We start from the raw sequence: 18704 nt of genomic DNA on the forward strand, positions 1-18704 counted from the left end.
AAAAGCTACAGTACGCGGAACAGCTGCTGGCGAAAGCAAAGGCCGACTTCAGGGACAAGAACGGCAGAATCAAAGCCCTTGAAGCTCACCTGGATGAGTCAAGAAACGAGGTTAGCCGTCTAACATATCAGCTAGACTATGTCAAAGAAGAAGCTGATAGTTTCCAAGAGGAACTCAAGCATGCCTATGAACTGCGCCGTGAGCCATCAAGGACACGAGACGCACCGACCTCACCCCTGCCAAGCGGGACTGGGTCACCTGTTCCTGGACTGACACGTGAGAAAAGGATGGAGGGCGTGGAACGGAAACCTTCACCAACCGCCTCTAGAGAACTTTACCTCACTCTACCTCAGCCAAAAGAATCTGCGGCAGCCAGCCACAGATCATCGCACGGCTTGGACCTAAAAGACCTCGACAAGCTCGCCAGGAACATTGGCAAATTCACTCCGAGTGTGCCAAACAGCCAAAATGTCCAAGCGTATCTCCAAGACATCGATTTCCATCTGGAAATGCGACCTAACGTTACGGACAAAGATAGACTCTATTTGCTCCGAACAACATCCAGCTCTGAAGTTCGCAGCTTCCTGGACAGGCAGCCTGCTTACACAAAGACGGATTACCAACTGCTCCGAGAAGCCCTCATTAAAGAGTTCTCCGACCCTGAGTCCGATCAAGGCCTAGTGGCTGCCCTGGAGACAAGACAAGGACGTCACGAACCTCCTCAAGCCTACTACAGCCGACTCAGACGAGCATACTTTGGAACTCGTAACGAACCTGACATGGAAGACGAACTAAACTTCAAAACTCTCTTCCTAAGGAACCTTCACCCCGGCGTAAGCCACCATCTTGGCGTTCTCGCATGTCCACGAACAATGACTGTTCAACAGTTGCGAGACTTGGCGCAGAAAGCCTACGGCAAACAGAAAATGGCCTCGGAAAAGAGCGGCAAGAGCCCAGCAGTTCTTGACTTCAACACTAACAGTCAAGGCCTGGCTCTAGAGGGCGCCCAACGCCAAGACAGTGCCAAGCCGCCACCCAGAGAGTGGAATGCACCCTCGTCCAACAAAGAACGAGACTCCCACGCCAGTACCAGATCTAAACAGAGGTATGAACGCTGGGATGGACCGCGTGGACGTCAACGCTCACCTGGACGGCATTGGGAAAAGACATGGGACCAGCCAAGGCCTCATGAGAGTCAATGGGAAAGATCGTGGAACCAGCCAAGCTCGTTTGGAAACTCAAGAGGAAAAAACTCATGGGAATCCAACGGAAACGCCAAGGGAAAACGACAAAGTCACCCTGGAGCGACTAGCCCAAGGAATCGACGAAAGAATTCACAACGATTCCAAGCTGACCGAGCTCAAACTGAATCCACGCAAGAACAAAAGTCACCACCGTGTTTCGACTCACAAAAACTGATGGAAATGATGATGAAAGAATTCTTCCAACGGAAAGAGGAAGATCGGAGATGGGAAAAGAAAGAGAAACCAGATTCAGCCTGACTAGCGGCCGGACGAGAAGGCAGCGACCAGCTGGCCCAACCAGCCATGGAGAACAGCACTCCTTCATCTCACTCTCAGAGAACTGCAATCACAATAACTTCAGATGGACACACAACCCCATCTGAAAACCCAGCAACAGAGTTAGACATTAACTCAACACTCAAACCTCTAGATCACAGCAGCGTCCAGCAAACACCTGCTGATGAAACCACTCAAGTTCCTGAAAGTGCTGTCTTGGTCGTCTGCCACTCCTCCGAAGAACACCACATCAGCCCTGATATCCTAACCGTTTCCTCCCAAAATCCAGTCCCTCAACTCCTAGGCGATCTCATTGAGAAAGGTATAGCGAAAAAGTTTTACCTCTCCATCATCATTGAACAACACATCAGAGTTGAAGCCCTTCTTGACACAGGAGCCGACATCACTCTAATGTCCACCGAGCTCCTCGAAAAGGTCCAAGAAAGAACAAAGGGGACTAACAGAACTCTCAGACTCCACAGATGTGAGCTGGACCTCCAAGCATATTCCCACACGGGCCTACAACTGAAACATGTGGCCCCAATCCACCTAACGGTTGGATCAATGGACCTCGTCCATCCAGTATACGTCTCACCACTCAAGACGTATCCACTTCTCATTGGGAAAGATCTGCTTAATCGCTTCGAACCGCTGATAGACTTCAAGCACCTAAAGATGTGGACACAAGTCCGCGAGCCTCTGCCCTGCCAGTCATTAGACTCCAACGAGTCGCAGTGTCAAGTCACAGACACCACCCTCAATCCAGCGACTGATGATGCAGTAGCAAAGCCTGTACCTGGATCAAGCACAACCAACAAAGACCAGGACCCACTCCTATGCTCACTGCAAGAGCCTGAATCAAACACAGGCCCCCATCGAGTCATGACTGTCATAGACGTTCAAGGCACATCAGTGTCCGACGCGGCACTAGCCCTGTGGGCAGAGAACTCAGCCATCAGCCTGAAGCTATTCAGCACAGTGAAGCAAAGACATCAGAGCCTACCACATGTCGCTAAGCACAGCCGCTACCCTCTCAAGCCCTGGGCAACAACCATGGCCACCTCCAAGATCATCTGCGCTCTGGACATACGATGGAACAACAGACAGCTGAGTCACTACTTCCTCGTCATTCCAGATCTACCGCACGACATCTATATTGGAGCGGATATCATGGTCCGGCTCAATGCTTACATTGACACTGTGAACGACGTCATATGGGCTCCTCTGTCACAGCAACTGACAACTGCAGTCAACCTCAAGAACCTCCAATCTGGTCAAACCATGCCCGATGCATGCGCTATGATCACGGAGCAGGAAGCCATAATACCTGCCTACAGCAAGAGTGTCAGCGTCCGCCTCAACATGCAACCTGGCCAAACTCTCAACAGTAAGCTAAGCTTCTTCCAACCTTCCAGGACCTGCCTGAAACTAGGACTGACCCTGGAAGCCACACCTCTCATCGAAGTGTCATCTCGTGCTGTGTATGTGTTATTCAACAACTGTACGGCCCAAGACATCCACGTTCCCAAAGCCAATCACCTGGGATGGCTCATCAGCCAGACATTCCATGACTTTGAACTGATGGTACCTGTCATAGGCCCTATACCAGCACATCTAATGCCAGACGAACATGAATACGACGACACCGTAATGTTCACAAAACCTCATGGAATCATTGCCATCACTTCCATTCTGCCGGTGTCCAGAGAAAGCGTCTGTCGATCAGAACTAACAGATGACACTCATCTCGCTGTCTATGCTGTCTCAACACAGCCTGCGATGGAATCACCTCCACAGGTGAACACCGGGGTCCAACGCCCCTCACATGACTTAACTGCGGAAGAACCCTACACCGGGTTCAACGCACAAATTCAGCAGATCCTGAGTGAGGCGGATGCTCTTCACAACGAAGTGGATCGCCAAGGACTCAAAGACATTCTGCACAAATACCGAGACTCTTTCGCAAAGGATTCTCTGGATTGTGGACTGACCAACATCCACACGGTGCGCATCCCGACAAACCCGAATGCGCCACCCACATTTGTGCGACAATACAAGATTCCAATAGCGTCATATGAGCCAGTGCAAGAAATTGTTGACTCCATGCTGGAAAAGGGGGTCATCCGGCCCTGCAACAGCACATACTCTGCCCCGATATGGCCAGTCCTAAAACCTAACGGCAAATGGCGGCCCACCATCGACTATCGCAAGTTGAATCAACAAGTACCACTGTCACGATGGCCTATGACCCAGTTGGATCAAGAAATCCCAAAGATCAAAGGCTCGACGATCCTGTCAACACTGGACGTCGCCTCCGGGTTCTGGACGATCCCTGTCCACCCCGATGACCAACACAAGTTAGCATTCACCTTTGGCAATCGACAGTACACCTTCACACGGTGCCCCTTCGGCTATGCCAACTCACCAGCTGAATTCAACATCTTTCTAAACAAAGCATGCCCTGACGCCAGAGCTAGAGGCAACCTTGTCTATGTCGATGATATTTTGATGAAAAGTTCAAATATTCAAGATCACCTCAAGGAAATTGATCACGTCCTAAACCAGCTGACAACGGCAGGAGCCAAAATCGCTCTTCACAAAGGACAGTGGTGCAAAACCAAGGTGAACTATGTTTGACTGCTTGTCGGAAGAAACGGCATCGAGCCACAGTCTAACCGCACTCAAGCCATCCAAAGCATAAAAGCGCCGACTAACATCTCTGAACTGCGGAGCTTTCTGGGAGTGTGCAATTACTCGCGACAGTTCATCGAAGACTACGCTGACATTGCCCGACCACTAACCTCCCTCCTGAAAAAGGATGAAACCTTCGTCTGGACGGAAGCCCAGGACACCGCGATGAGCCAGCTCAAACAGCGCCTGTGCTCTGCCCCGTGTCTAGCTTATCCAGACCCCGGAAAAGAATTTTACTTGGATGCTGGATTCTCCAATCATTGCCTCAGCGCAGGCCTATACCAGCTCCATGACAAAGACAAGCGAGTGGTCGCTTATGCCAGCAAAACGCTGCTTTCCCCAGAATGCAAGTACTCAGACTGCGAAAAAGCTTTACTTTGCACTGTGTGGGCTATCCAGCGTTTCTCGAATTACATTGGTGCACAGAAAGTCATCATCGAGACTTGTCACCAACCTGTCACCTTCCTCAACAGTCAACGCATCAGAGATGGCGTGGTGACCAACGCACGCATAGCTACCTGGCTAATGACACTCCAAGGACGGGATGTGGAGGCACGATACGCCCAAAACTACAAATCATCATTGGGCAACGGGCTAGCAGCCTGCCAGAACTGTTCAACGGACACGCTGCACACACCAGCGGAACCCAAAGAACCACCACAACCTCAAATGACGAATCACAGGTACTTCGAGGAGAATGTGTGTGAAGGAATGCCCACAGCATATGTCGATGGCTGCTCCTACAACCACAAGGGCAACTTACAAGCTGGAGCGGGAGTGGTCTGGCTCAACAACGACCCGTGCCCACCGCAACAATTCAACTTAGGCCCTCACTCATCACAATATGCTGAAATAGCAGCCATCCTCATTACACTGCAAATGGCCGCATCCCACAACATCAAAGAATTCCTCATCTGTACCGATTCAAACTACGCCCGTCTCAGCTTCACCTGCCATTTAGCTGGATGGAAACAGAATGGATTCAAGACAGCTAACAACAAATCTGTCAAGCACCAGGAACTCTTCCAAGCAAGCGATGCCATTGTCACTGAACACGACATTATCGTGTATTGGAAAAAGGTTCGAGGTCATTCACGTCAACCAGGACAAGACAAAGACTTCAATGACCAAGCCGATGCCCTCGCCAAAGCAGGAGCATTACACGGAGAGTCCTGGACATTTCAATCCCTCCCACCCAACCCAACGGTGGCAGCCATAACCCGCCGCCAGCACGCCACTGGCGTTCATACCCCCGCCTCCTCCCTCGTTACCCTATCACCTCAGTTCGCTACTGACGATCTGCTCACCCTCCAAACAGCGGATCCCACTCTGCGAACCATTGCGGCTCACATAGCCGATCCATTATCTCATCCTATTTCCACTTCCGACCTAACTGCTTCCTCTGAGCTCCGCACGCTCCACTCAATCAAGCACATGCTGCATCTGAGAGACGGTGTTCTCACATATGTCCTTGAGCCTCTCACTGCGCCAAAGCTCGTAGTGCCTCACGGCCAAAGGGGGATTTTGCTGACACACGCACACGATGCACCATGCGCTGGACACCACGGTGCCAAGGCCACATACGAAACCCTCAAGCAAGTAGCATACTGGCCCGGCATGCAGCAGGACGTAGCGGAATACGTAAAAGGATGCCTGGTGTGTTGCCAGTTCCAACCGGCAAACCCAAACCACCGAGCCCCACTGCAAAGAAAGGGAATGACCTTCCCATGGTCGGACCTCCAAATAGACTGGGTAGGACCCCTGCCACGGTCAACACGGGGTAACAAATACTTCCTCACCGTGGTCTGCGAATTCACAAAGTGGATAGAATGTCTCCCAGCTCCCAACGATACAGCAGAAACAACAGCCTGCCTGTTAATGAACCACATCTTCTCAAGATTTGGACTGCCTTTAAGGGTCAACTCTGACCGTGGAACCCACTTCACCGCTGCAATCATGCAGGAAGTGTGGAAACTCCTGGGCATACAGGCCAAGCTCCACATAAGTTTCCAACCAATGTCCTCAGGGCAAGTCGAACGTGGTAACCGAACAGTGGTCAGCATGTTAAAGAAGTATGTGTCCGCTAATCAAAAGGATTGGGATATCAAACTTCCACTGGTATTGATGGCCGCTCGAGCCACCCCTCACCGGTCCACCGGAGTACCCCCGTTCACATTGATGACAGGGAGAAACATGACGCTACCGCTGCATCTGCTGTACCAACCCGGTGACCTGAACCTTGTCACTGCCTACACCACTCACCAGTACCTGGAAGAGTTGCATCAACACCTGAGAGCGACTTTCGCCTTCGCGCAACAGCAACTGCAGCGAAGCGCAGAAGGTCGTAAAGCCTACTACGACCAAAAGGCCTCTCACCATGAGCTCAGTGTCGGAGACAAAGTGTGGTACTACCGCTTTGCCCAACCAAAGCAGAACACTTCCCATCGCCTGGCAAAGAAGTTCTTACCTCGCTGGACGGGACTCCATGAGATAGTAGACAAGCTCTCACCTGTCGCCTACCGAATCAAAATCAGCCAAGGGCGCAACGAGCCAATACTTCGATGGGTCCATCGAAACCAGATAAAGAGGCACCAGAGCTCCAGCCGACTGGCAAAGGGGGAAGATCAAGCCCACTGACACAGACCGACACCCATACGCTCTACATCACACTAACATAATTTCTGTTGTCTAGGAAACATATAGCGACCTCGCTTAAACATAACACATACACTCTCTCTTCAGCTGCACTACTAGGGCCAACCTCTAGTAGAGAGGAGTTACTCCACACATGTGACACTCGTTTGCGGCCTCACCTCATTCGGTGTCCTTGTGTCTCTTTGTGTATCTTTTTGTGTGTCGTGTCTCTTTTATGTTTTTCCCATTTTCCTTTTCTCAATCCAATCTCTCTTCTCCTCTAGTCCCCTCATCAGGAAACTCCCTTTACAAATTCCTTAAATCCAGGTCCCGAAATTGAGATTGACTCCCTTTAATAAGTCGTTGTAACTCGTTGCGAGAACCGTGGTCAACCGATCCAGGTGACCGGGCCATTCTCCTCAGTTTAACCATTATCGACGCTAAGAACATTTACCGGCTCAAAGATGTGGTGAATGTGGGATTTTGGCAAGGGAACACCTATGCCAAAATCCACACTCCTGAAGTCGTTGCGTATCACGATAACAACGAACAGTTGTATCTGGCCCCAAACCTAAAGATGTGTACGCTCACGAAGGACATTCACTTCCTTTGCCCGAGTAAGCCTTTTATCCGCGATAATACTGAGGGCATCTGCGGCCTAGAATCCATAAGGCCCGACACTAGCTGCCCCGCCGAAGCGACACCACGTTCTCAAGTTGAGGTAACGCAAGCCGAAATTATCGGAAACCGATGGCTGGTCAACACCCCAGCGCGAACGGCTACCCTCACATACGATCAACACGACACCGCCACACGCATTATCCTACCTAACCAAACTCTATGGATCACTGTCCCTAAGGGCTCGATCCTCCATATTAACGATTTGGCGTTGTACCACCTTACCGACGACGAGTATCAGGCTGAAATCGAAATCTCACCTTTCTTCAAACAGCATTCCTTCACCCTTGATCCAGAATTGGAAGAAAGGATCAGGGAGGAAGGAACACAACTGATTGATTTAACTCCCGTTGATACAGCTTTAGAAGCTATTGCTCGCCTTCCGCCCGTTGGCAATTATTCGGTCTTGGTCTGCCGCTGACACAGCGCTTTGCATCTCTACTATTGTAGGATATGTTGTGACTTTGACCCTGGCCTTCCTCCTACACAAACGAGTGAACGCCGTTCAAGAGTCTTGCAACAAATGCACGTCAGGCGTCCCGCGCATTTTCCGACGTGATAAAACTGACCAAGAACCCGAACCGGAGAACTCACTTAACCTGATTGAGATCACGCCTGTACCGCCTCGTCGAACCCCGGACAACTAAACCAATCAAAATAACCCCACTTCCAGTAACCCAGTTGTCTTCTCAAGTTTCTAACCTGTACATTCCAAAATTACCCTGCACCAGGATTCAGTCAGTGATGGAGATGTTGTTTGTGCCTTGTGTGTGCCTGTTCTCCCTGATTCTTGTTCCAGTGCCCGCCGACGTCCACAAACGGGGACCTCACCGAGCAAAGGGGGATATGTAGGAACAACTCTTCGGCTTACGCACACATGTAACCACAGACAGCTTGGCGTCTGCTGGGATGCACTCGCTTAAATCTCCAGGGACCAGGAAAACATATATTTTGGATTTTTAAGAGCCCTTGTCACTTGGAGGAACCCCACATAGAAAGCCCCCCTGACTTCATGCAATAAATCCAAGGACGATATCGCAAAGGATGACGTTTTTACGGTCGACTCGAAATAGACAATTTCCAGACTTTCCAAACCAAAGACTTTTACGACCCTGCATATCACGCACATTCCAGGAAAACGCGCCGTTTCTGTGGTGCTAGCTAACAAAGGGAACCACACCTTTGAATTAGAAATGAGTCTTAAAAAGGGGAACAAAAGTTATATTCGTTTCTGCTACGGAAACAAATCATACTCAAACAAAAACACTATATACCATATTAACAACCTATATATTAAAGGATGTTTTTGGTTTGTGACATTTATAAGCTGGTTGTGTGAACTTATGTAATCTTTTTCATGTAATCGTTTTATATACCTGATCACTAGTTGTTCATTTTCACTTGATTAATATGTGTATTTAGAATTTAAGATCGTTTAATCAATGCCTTAACTACGAAATCGAATATAAAGGATATTTGTATGTTGGTGCCTGTTAAACGGCTACTGTTTGGTCTCGGATGAAAGCTGATTTAATGAATAATAATATTGTGGTATGAATTAAATCTTATCTGTTTTTCATTAACGCCTATTTACAAGATGAATGGAAGTCTGCTGTTATAAGTTTTTATGTGATAAAATACTTGCGCAGATAATGTATGCAACACGAAACTCTGCAGGGGCGGGGCTCCGCCCACAGAGACTTTTTCGATTGGGCCACGCGCCAAAAAGGGCGGACCTAAATCAGCTCGCTTAAAACGGATGCACGCCCATGAAGTTCGCGGAGTTGGAGTTTGAAAACAACAGGAGGACACGCACGCCAGCGAGTCTCTCGTTCTGCTCACGCGGCAAGCGCTTCAGGCCATAACATCACGGCGAAGCAAAGCAACTAACACAAAGACTCAGTTAAACTTTCAAAGAACTTTAATCCTAAACATCATTACGTCAGAACGAGACAACCAACCACTGAAGAGTGCGCTAGTCACACGACCGACCGAACAGCCAATCCGAACGCGGCCCGCAAAGAACTGAATTCACCAAAGGAAAGAGTCTCTTTGAACTGGAGAAAGCCTGAACTGAGTTCGATCAAATCAACTGAAAGACCAAGTAAGGCAAATCTCTTTATTGACTGAAACCGGGATATCTCTCCGCTGAGGGTAAAGATAAAATACTTCTTTGTCTATGAGTTTCCTCAGGTTGAAAAGCTAGCATTAAAACCTAAGTCTCTCTCTTCAGATACAAACAACTCGCTCCCATTTGTGTGTATGTTAAATTGTCTGTTAATGTTGTGTTAGAATAGTGAATAAAACTTTGACTTTATTAAGAAATCTTTTGTCTGTGTTATGTGATTTAACATGTCGTAACTATTTGCCAATAGATCGCGTTTACCTATACGCTCTTGAGCTAACTAAGCTAACTCAATTTAACTATTTGATTTATTTTAATCGTTGGCCACGAATGAAATAAACAACGTGTTAAAAGATAACTTGCTGTTATTAATGCTTGCTGGACAAGTCGTTAACAAGGCATAAGTTGTACATTATGATTGATAACAATTAATCATATGAAGATCAACTCTTAAGAGTGACTCCCTAAAAGCTAAATAAAAATAAATATATATATGTAGGATTCATTTTCTACAGGAGAGTACAGCTCCTTTGCTAGCAAGAATCATGATTCACTGAATTATGATTCATTAGAATACATGCAAACCATGAAAGCATGAGTGTTACAATGATTTTACCACAGTTAAAGTGCCCCTATTATGGATAATGAAAGGTTAATATTTTGGTTTTGGGAGTCCCCAACAACAGGTTGACATGCATGTAAGGTATTTTTACCTTACTTGCTCAACGACTCCCAAATGATTCGCTCAACAATTAATTTTTCCAAACCCCTCCTTTCCGTGATGCTAATCTGTGGTGATTGGTCCGATTGGTCGATTTCATTTAAAGCAGCGTTTGTGAGGCAGCGTTGCTTTGTGTACAGCTGTTACCGCTTCAAAAGTGGCACCTAATGGCAAAGAATGAATTTGCATTTTCATTCAGACCAACGTGAAAAGACCAACAAGTGGGTGGGCAATATGCTAATGTTTAATTGATGTCAACATGAAATGCTTGGGATTCGTTTTAAAAACGACTCTTTTCAATGATTCAGAGTCAAATCTTTCTTTTGAGAGACAATGACTTTATACACGGTGCACTTTCAGATTTAAAACTTTGCAGGATGTTTTCATTTACTTAGAGCTGTGTTACACACTGCATGAAAGCTCATTTTCAAAAATCCATAATAGGGGCACTTTAAGAGTGAAAAGATATGGTAAAATCGATAAAACATGCATTAGGAATCAAACCCATGACTTTGTTGTTACTAGTGCCAGGCATGCACTACTGTTTTAAATACAGGAAAGCTACATGGATAATAATAATGAGCCTTGAATTATTAATTATTGTTTGCATAAAATGGCCAATAGCTGGTGTTTAATAAAGTCATTTATGAATAGTAATAACCAAAATAAGCCATTATTGCACAACTAATATAAAGTCTTACAGTTCAAAATTTGGAGTCAGTAAGATTTTTTAATTAAATTAATCATTTATTTAGCTGTAGTGCATTAATTTAATATAAAAAATGTAAAAGTAAAGGCATAATGTTACAAAATATTTCTATTTCAAAGAAATATTGTTCTTTTGAACTTTCTATTTATCGAAGCGTCCTGAACAAAAATGTTTGGCGGTTTCCACAAAAATATAAAACAAAAAATGGTTGAGCACCAAATCAGCATATTAGAATGATTTCTGAAGGATCATGTGATCATGTCAGCTTTACCATCATAAGAATATTAGGTTATTTTAAATTTTATTTACATTTTAAAGTTGTAATAATCTTTCACACTAGTACAATTTTGAGTGGTAGTGTATGATTGTCTCGGGCCTAATAGAATAGAATAGGGTTTGTAACATAACTGTCCAGATGGTTTAGAATAGAACAGAAGAGTGAGTCATGGTTTTCCTGAGATATTCAAAAGAGACAGAGCTTCTCTCCGCATAGTCACAAAAGGTGACTCAGTCCTGACATTGTGTTCTTCCACAAACTGAATCATCTCTGCTCAGTTTACAGGCAGAAATAGAAGATATGACCACAATGAACTACAACACAGCTGTCCAAAGAAGTTAAGAATCTCTATAAAGCACAGAACTGATAAAGCTCTCTGTTTCTATAATGAATTGGTTCAATTATGCACCAGTGCTGCAAATTTCATGACAAATGTAGAATATTGATTCCACACTGGAGTGTTTAATTTCTGCACCACTTTGCTAACGTAATTGCAAAAATAAGGTTGAGAGAGTGAAAACCCACACTTTACCTTTAAGTTAGCTGTATGCACTGCGGCAGACACTGCAGCTCAGTGATACACAACCTCAAGCTGAGATTTTCATTAGCCTGATGGAGCACTGAGCCATATGAGAGGATTATATAGACCCTGAGGAACAGCTTAATGATATCTGGATATCAGTACACATAAGTGTAAAGGGACTTTCAACCCTTTACCGCTGCTTTTACCATGTGCTTCCTCACTGTTTGCATACATATTATGTATGTGCCCAATACATACTGATCTGGAAAGACTGAATGTCGCGTTTTCTTCCCCCAGAGAACGCCATGTGTCTGGTTGTCATGTGTTTGCATGGCTGACAGCCACCAAGATTACACAGTGTCTGCCATACTGTTAGTTTTCTTCCCTTTCACCAAGCTTAACTTGGTATTTTCATATGTAAATGTGTATTTTCACCCTTTTTAGTTGTAGCATAATGGAGACAGGAAATGATGAGGTTAGATTCAAATTAACATCACCCACATGAGTACCAGAGCTCAATGTGTCAGAACACGTGGGCTAAGCACTCGCTGCAGCCCACAAGATCCAGGGGGCATGGTTGGATCCAGATCCAACTCCTCCCACCTTACACATACCTAAACCTACCCATCTCCACCCCCGATCCCTAAACCCACCCATCTCCACCCCTAAACCTACCAATCTCCACCTCCTAGATGTGGATCCAACCACGCCTCCTGGATCTTATGGACTGCAGCGAGCCCTACTTGGAATCGTCAGTAATTCACAAAAACACTCAAAAACAAACATGCAGAGCCACCAGTGAAGTCTAATTCAAAGGACTCTTACGAGCTGGATCTTCTTTGACTGATTAAAGTGGAATTCGTCAGATGAAGCCTTCACTAAAGTTTACACGATACCAGTTTCAACTAAAAATGGAGAACGTCTGCATTGGGGCCATTCGTTGAAAAAGACACTGTCATCGTCTCCTTGTAAACTACGAAAATGTGAATTTGTGAAAACGTCGAGATCATGCACATGCGTAATACGTGTTCACTTTATAAGTGGTGTGAAGACGTATAGTGTTATATTTCATCAGTAGTAGCTCATTAGTATGTTCTTGTAGAGTTCTGAAACTTACAATTACGGTTGTTGTCATACTATAATAACTAATATATGAAAAGGAAATTTTGATTTCTCATACCATGAACCATTCAAGTCCTGCTCATTTCTGCAGTATTGTGGTCCAAGTCAATGAACGCATGCTGTTCCTCAGTAACGTTTCTGTGAAACCATCACAGGCTGGAGCCCAAAAGCTGAGCATTCGTGTACTTTCGGAGGAATAACAAACAACAACACCCTCCAGTTGTGCTCGTACCGCTGCTGAGCGCTCTGACATAACAAAAGCTGCTCATTTTACTGCAAGAATTTTCCTATCGACGTGCTCGTGCCGGTAATTGGAGTAGTGAGCTTTTTAATTGGCCCCCAACAAAACATTTTCACGACTTGTTTCCGCACAGCCTCTTTTGAGCCACACCTGAGGAACGTGGTTATTATAATCTTCGGTAATGCGGTGGATTGTTGATTACGGGTTTGAATTGTTTTTATGATGATAAAAACAACATAGTTGAGGATATAGACAACACTTTCCTTTAATGAGAGGGGGAGATGGCTGCAGTGAATGGGAGGAGGGAACAAGCTCTCACATGTGTGGCTTACAGACACAAACACAGACTCGCGCTGGAGTTGTTGTGTCTGTAAGCTTCAGTCTCTTTTGTGATCACGTTTTGGAGCCAGTACTGTTTGTTGATGTGTTTCCACCATGGGCTGCAGTCTCTGTACTATACAGCGGTCAGATGAGCACTACAAACTACTACAAAGCAGATGTCAGGTAAAAAAATGCATAGCTGTGAAGTTATGTTGTGTTTTGGTTGACTTGTCAGAGTCATTTTTGTTTGTTTATTCCTCATTAACATACACTGGGAGTAACGGCTTCGTAGTCTGAATAAATTCAAATTGATTAAGAAATGCCATTCATTTTTTTATTGATTTAATCATAATTTGATTAAGACCATTGAATGAACATTCGAAAGCCTTGTTACGCGGTTTGTCTCTGGTGGTTGTTTTGCATGCTAAAAAGGTTGCGAAAGGTTATTTTGCCGAAGGAAGGAATGTGTTCTGGAGACTGTGTACATTTGACAGGGTCATGAGAGGGTCACACTCTACTGAAGAGAAATGTTTGGCGTCTCATCAAAATACTTAATGCATGTGTGTGTGTTCGTTTGTTTGTGTGGTTTGGTTTATTATAGATCAGTGATGTTCCCACAATCCTCGAGTAATTAGCTCCCACTGTAATTTAACCTCCAGATGACCTCCTGTGTGGCTGAAAGTGTGAACTGAGCTCTTTAAAAGAGGCTAAAAAAGGAAAATCGAGGCTAAATGCAAATATTAAAATGCAACAAGCCATATTTTTGTGCATAGTTATAACTGTGAAATAAATAGGCTTATTAAATTCAATCCAATAAAACTATATTTAGTGCATCACTTTGCAGAAACTAGCAAAATTTGGCAAATATTAATATTTATACACTACATTTGAGTGTTTGATTTTAAAATCGTTTTTGTATGGTAAGCAATTTTGGTGTGTAGTCGTGTAAAAAAAGTTGTAAATAAAACAAGGATTATTTGCGTACATTTGACAAGAAAATATTATTTCAGGCTTTCTACTTCAAAATTTGATGTTTATTCAGTGTGTTACTTGCTGTTTCTTTGTAATTATTTCTGCAATTTGCTGGCAGTTTCTAAGTAAAAAATTACAGCCTACATTTTATACATTGTATGAAGGCGAGAAGTAGGCAAAATACATAATGTCATGCTTTTCAAAGAAAAGATGGAAATTTGATTAATTCATCAATCAAAAAAAAACAGATCAGGTTAATCGGCTATCAAACTAGCTGAACCACTACATACAGTATGTGTCTTGCTTTAATGCAACTTTAAAAGTGGCTGTAGTCAGGCAAAGGATGTCTTGTTGAATTAAACTCAAGTATATGCAGTGAGTTTTCTGCCCTGTGTGCCAAAAGGCCTAAGAGAAACAGTGTGAGTGACTGAATTTAAAGTAGTTTGTCAGCTCACACATGAATGGGCACACTGACAAAGTTCCCATGTGTGTTATTGCCACTGCAAGATTCCAGAACAGACAGCAGACTGAGTCGAAGCCCCCGAGGACATTAGCTTTGAGATTTGAGTCTTACAGCGCTTTGATAAATTAAGTTCTCTCCCATTATCTTACTGGCACATAGCCATTTCCTCGTGCAATTCAAAAGCTTTTACACAACCTGTTGGACTTCAATCAATGAATGAAATCTCACTAACTGTGCGATAATGTTAAAGCCGAGCTTCCGGTCATAAATATCTCTGTGAATTTGTCCTTGCACATTGAGGAACAGCTTTGCAATGGTTAGCCAAATTAACAGTTTTTAGGTCAAAAAGTCAGTGTTTCATATGACAACATTTGCCTCGAGTCTTTTGTTCTTGGTTACCAAATCATTAACTTGTATCTTGCAGGTTCTGTTCTTATGTGTCTACATATTTTTCTCACTCCAGTCAGCTTGAAATATTTATAAGCCTAGTAACTGAATTAACAAAGTAGAATGGATGGCATTAGACCTTTGCTTTGTCTTTCTGTACCATACACCTGTTTGTTTATAGTTTTAATATTCAGATTTATACCAGAGGATTTTTATTATACATGAAAAAAAAGAAAAAAGTTAGTTGTGTAAAACAATCCTCAGCTGTCCCACCTGCTATGCATTACCTGGAATCCTGAATCCCCTCCTCAGAAATCTGCATGTTTTTGGATTTTGACCTCAGATCTGGTTTTAAGGTTAATGTACAGCCAGCCACACATGGCACTCAAGTTCGGTATACATTGCAAAATTGGGATGACGATGCATACAATTAAAGTGACATTTTAAGTGTATTTTCAAAAATATCAATGCTTGGTTTGCATTTCCTATAGAAGAGTTTTGCTCCTTACGTTATGTAGATCTAGCCTGTTGAAGACCACTGTATAATGGGAAGTGAACCTTGCAAAAACAGATCTCGTATAGAATGCAAAGGCTTCTCGACTAGTAGAGCATGTAAAAGCACTGTCAAGGTTATGGGTTGGAATCCCAAGGAAAATGCATACTGATGTACTTTGGATTCAATTTTTATACACATAAATTTCAGCAAAAAAGGAAACATCCCTTATTTAGGACACTATATTTTAAAGATAATTGTAAAATCCAAATACACTTTTCAAATATTCATTGGTAAGGATTTAAACAGTTTTTCATGCTTGTTCAGTGAACCATAAACAATTATTGCAGATGTGGCCAGAGCAATAAAATGCACTGTTTGTAATGAAGCCTCGTTCTACAGTTCAACAGGAAGGGCAGCTGATCATCCTCGCAGACACATGTATCCCCCCATGTTTGAGAACTTGTGGCTTGGTGAAAGAGTGGTGTTACATCTTACAGCAAGAACTAGCAAATCTGGCTCAGTCCATGAGGATGTGATGCACTGAAGTACTTAAAGCAGCTGATGGGCACACAAGATACTCACTGTGACTTTAGATAATAACCTCCATTTGTTCAGGGACACATTATTCCATTTCTATTCATCATTAGGAGGCAGTCATGGATTTTTAACCCAAAGGTCAACAGGTTCGATTCTTAGTACCTGCAGGAATTGTAGTTGGGGGGAGTGAATGTACAGCACTCTTTTCCAACTTCAATACCTATAACTGAGGTGCCCTTGAACAAGGGACCGAACACCCAATTGCTCCCTGGGCACCTGCTGCTCACAGCTCTGGGTGTGTGTTCATTGAGTGTGTGTGTGTGTGCACAAATTCAGAGGGCCACCATACTTGGCCACATGTCATGTCATTTTAAATGTCTGCTCAGTTAAATCTTTTGATGTTCATACAAATATTTACATGTTAAAAAATTTAAACATGTTAACATTAAAATTTGAATGTGAGATGTTTCGTTCTTATCTGAGTTTAGACACAAACTGACCCCCAAAAGAAGGTACAATATCACTTATTACAAGGTTCCAATATATATTGTTAGTAGTTAATGTGAACTTTTTGTCAGGGTTAAAGAGCAATGAATAGTATGTATTATTATTCTGAAAACCTTGTCCCACATGTCTGATTTTATTCAAACTCTCTATTCTGTAGGTAAATGGAAGAAGCCTTTCTGTTACCACCCATGACCAAGCAGTAGAGGCTTTCCAAACTGCCAAAGAGCCTGTTGAGGTTCAGGTACTGCGCAGGACAGCACACAAGACTTGCAAGACTCTTAAACCAGCCCGAGGAATGGACAACAGTACTCAGACCAACATTACGCTGAAAACCTCGAAACATATAGAGACTTTGGCCAAGTCACCATCACCTTCCACACCAAATATGGCTTTGCTGGACAGTTTCCATTCACATTCACAGTAAGTGCTAATCAGCGTTTCTTTCACCAGCTGTATCAAAACAAAGAATCTTAACAGAAATTTTCATTTTAAAATTAGACATTCTGTCAAAGAGGCTTCAGTTAAAGCTAATTTTTCATTGAAGGTATCAAATGGCAAGATGTGACTCACCTTACCCCTCAGACTTCCATGATGGCGTACAGAAAGACAATGAGAGTAGAGGACTGGAATATGAGGTATTGTGTTTGCATAGACTGTATTCACTCACTCTACTGATCAATGCACGTTTAAATCATGTTTAATCTGTGTCTTCTGAGGTCATTTTAATTTTGATTTCATATACCCGCTAATATTTTGCCAAGACCACTTTAATTACACATGGATTTACCATGCAAAGTAATCATCTATATAAATCCAGCAAGCACTACAAATTCTCAGACTGGATTTGGCTTATGTCTTATGTTAACAATGACTAAAATGTTAAATCTTTGTCATCAAAATCAATTACCTGTGTTTTAATAGGAGGTGGATCTGCAGAGGAAAACCACTCAGGATAAGCTTGGCCTGAAGTTATGTTACAATACGGATGACGAGAAGTCTGCCATTTATATTAGTGAGGTAGGGTTCTACAGTTTCTCAGGACAGCAATTGTTCAGGCAGTTTTTCAAACAATTACATCTTTGGTTCAGTACCTGCTCAGTGTAGCTTTAGGTGCTCCAGTGTATTCACAGTTAGGGCTAAATATATTGTTCTTACCCTGTTTAGATTGATCCAGAAGGAATTGCAGCAAAAGATGGCAGAATCCAGGAAGGTGACCGGATTATACAGGTAGAATTTATTACATTGGGATTGTTTAGAATATTTTGGCTCAAATCAAAGCTTATTTTATTAATTCTTCATGTGCTGAAGATCAATGGAATGGACATCCAGAGCCATGAGGAGGCAGTGACACTTCTGACCAAGGTGGAGAGTAAAAATGCAACCCTCCTAGTGGCTCGACCAGAAAGTCAGGTCTGCAAACTGTTCTGTGCACTTGCAGATAAAGATTGTGGTCAATTACATTTGATTTATCTCAGGGGTAATCCTGCTCCTGTAGGACCACTTTTCTGAAGAGCTAAGCTCAAAACCAATTTAAACACCTCAACTAACTGGACCAAAATTGTGCAAGGTGTCCTTCATACAGCAGGTTTGGACATGATTGAAGTAAAAGAATGACATTGCATTTCGGTTTCGGTTGCAGGATGTTAGCTGGTTGGAGGAGGATAGAAACATCATAGTAGATGACTTGCATATGGGCACACTGGAGCAGCAACATCACAAGGTCAAGGAGTTCGCTACAAGTATGCTGCAGCAGGTAAGTTAATAAGGGTCAAGTCAACAG

General features: G+C 43.8%; 1 protein-coding gene across 1 annotated transcript in view; it reads left to right on the forward strand.

Annotated features, from left to right (window-relative positions):
• Window positions 1-18704, forward strand: part of LOC306859928 (E3 ubiquitin-protein ligase PDZRN3-B-like) — a gene marked incomplete at its 5' end in the record, with an annotated part of 44034 nt that overhangs the window by 22748 nt on the left and 2582 nt on the right. The window contains 6 exons of the mRNA XM_079401345.1: window positions 17082-17344; window positions 17469-17559; window positions 17846-17941; window positions 18089-18151; window positions 18233-18334; window positions 18564-18677. Of these exons, the coding sequence (XP_079257471.1) occupies window positions 17082-17344; window positions 17469-17559; window positions 17846-17941; window positions 18089-18151; window positions 18233-18334; window positions 18564-18677 (729 nt within the window). The remainder of the gene's footprint in view (window positions 1-17081; window positions 17345-17468; window positions 17560-17845; window positions 17942-18088; window positions 18152-18232; window positions 18335-18563; window positions 18678-18704) is intronic.

Source organism: Barbus barbus (assembly GCF_936440315.1).
Source record: "Barbus barbus genome assembly, chromosome: 40".
NCBI classification, from domain to species: domain Eukaryota; kingdom Metazoa; phylum Chordata; class Actinopteri; order Cypriniformes; family Cyprinidae; genus Barbus; species Barbus barbus.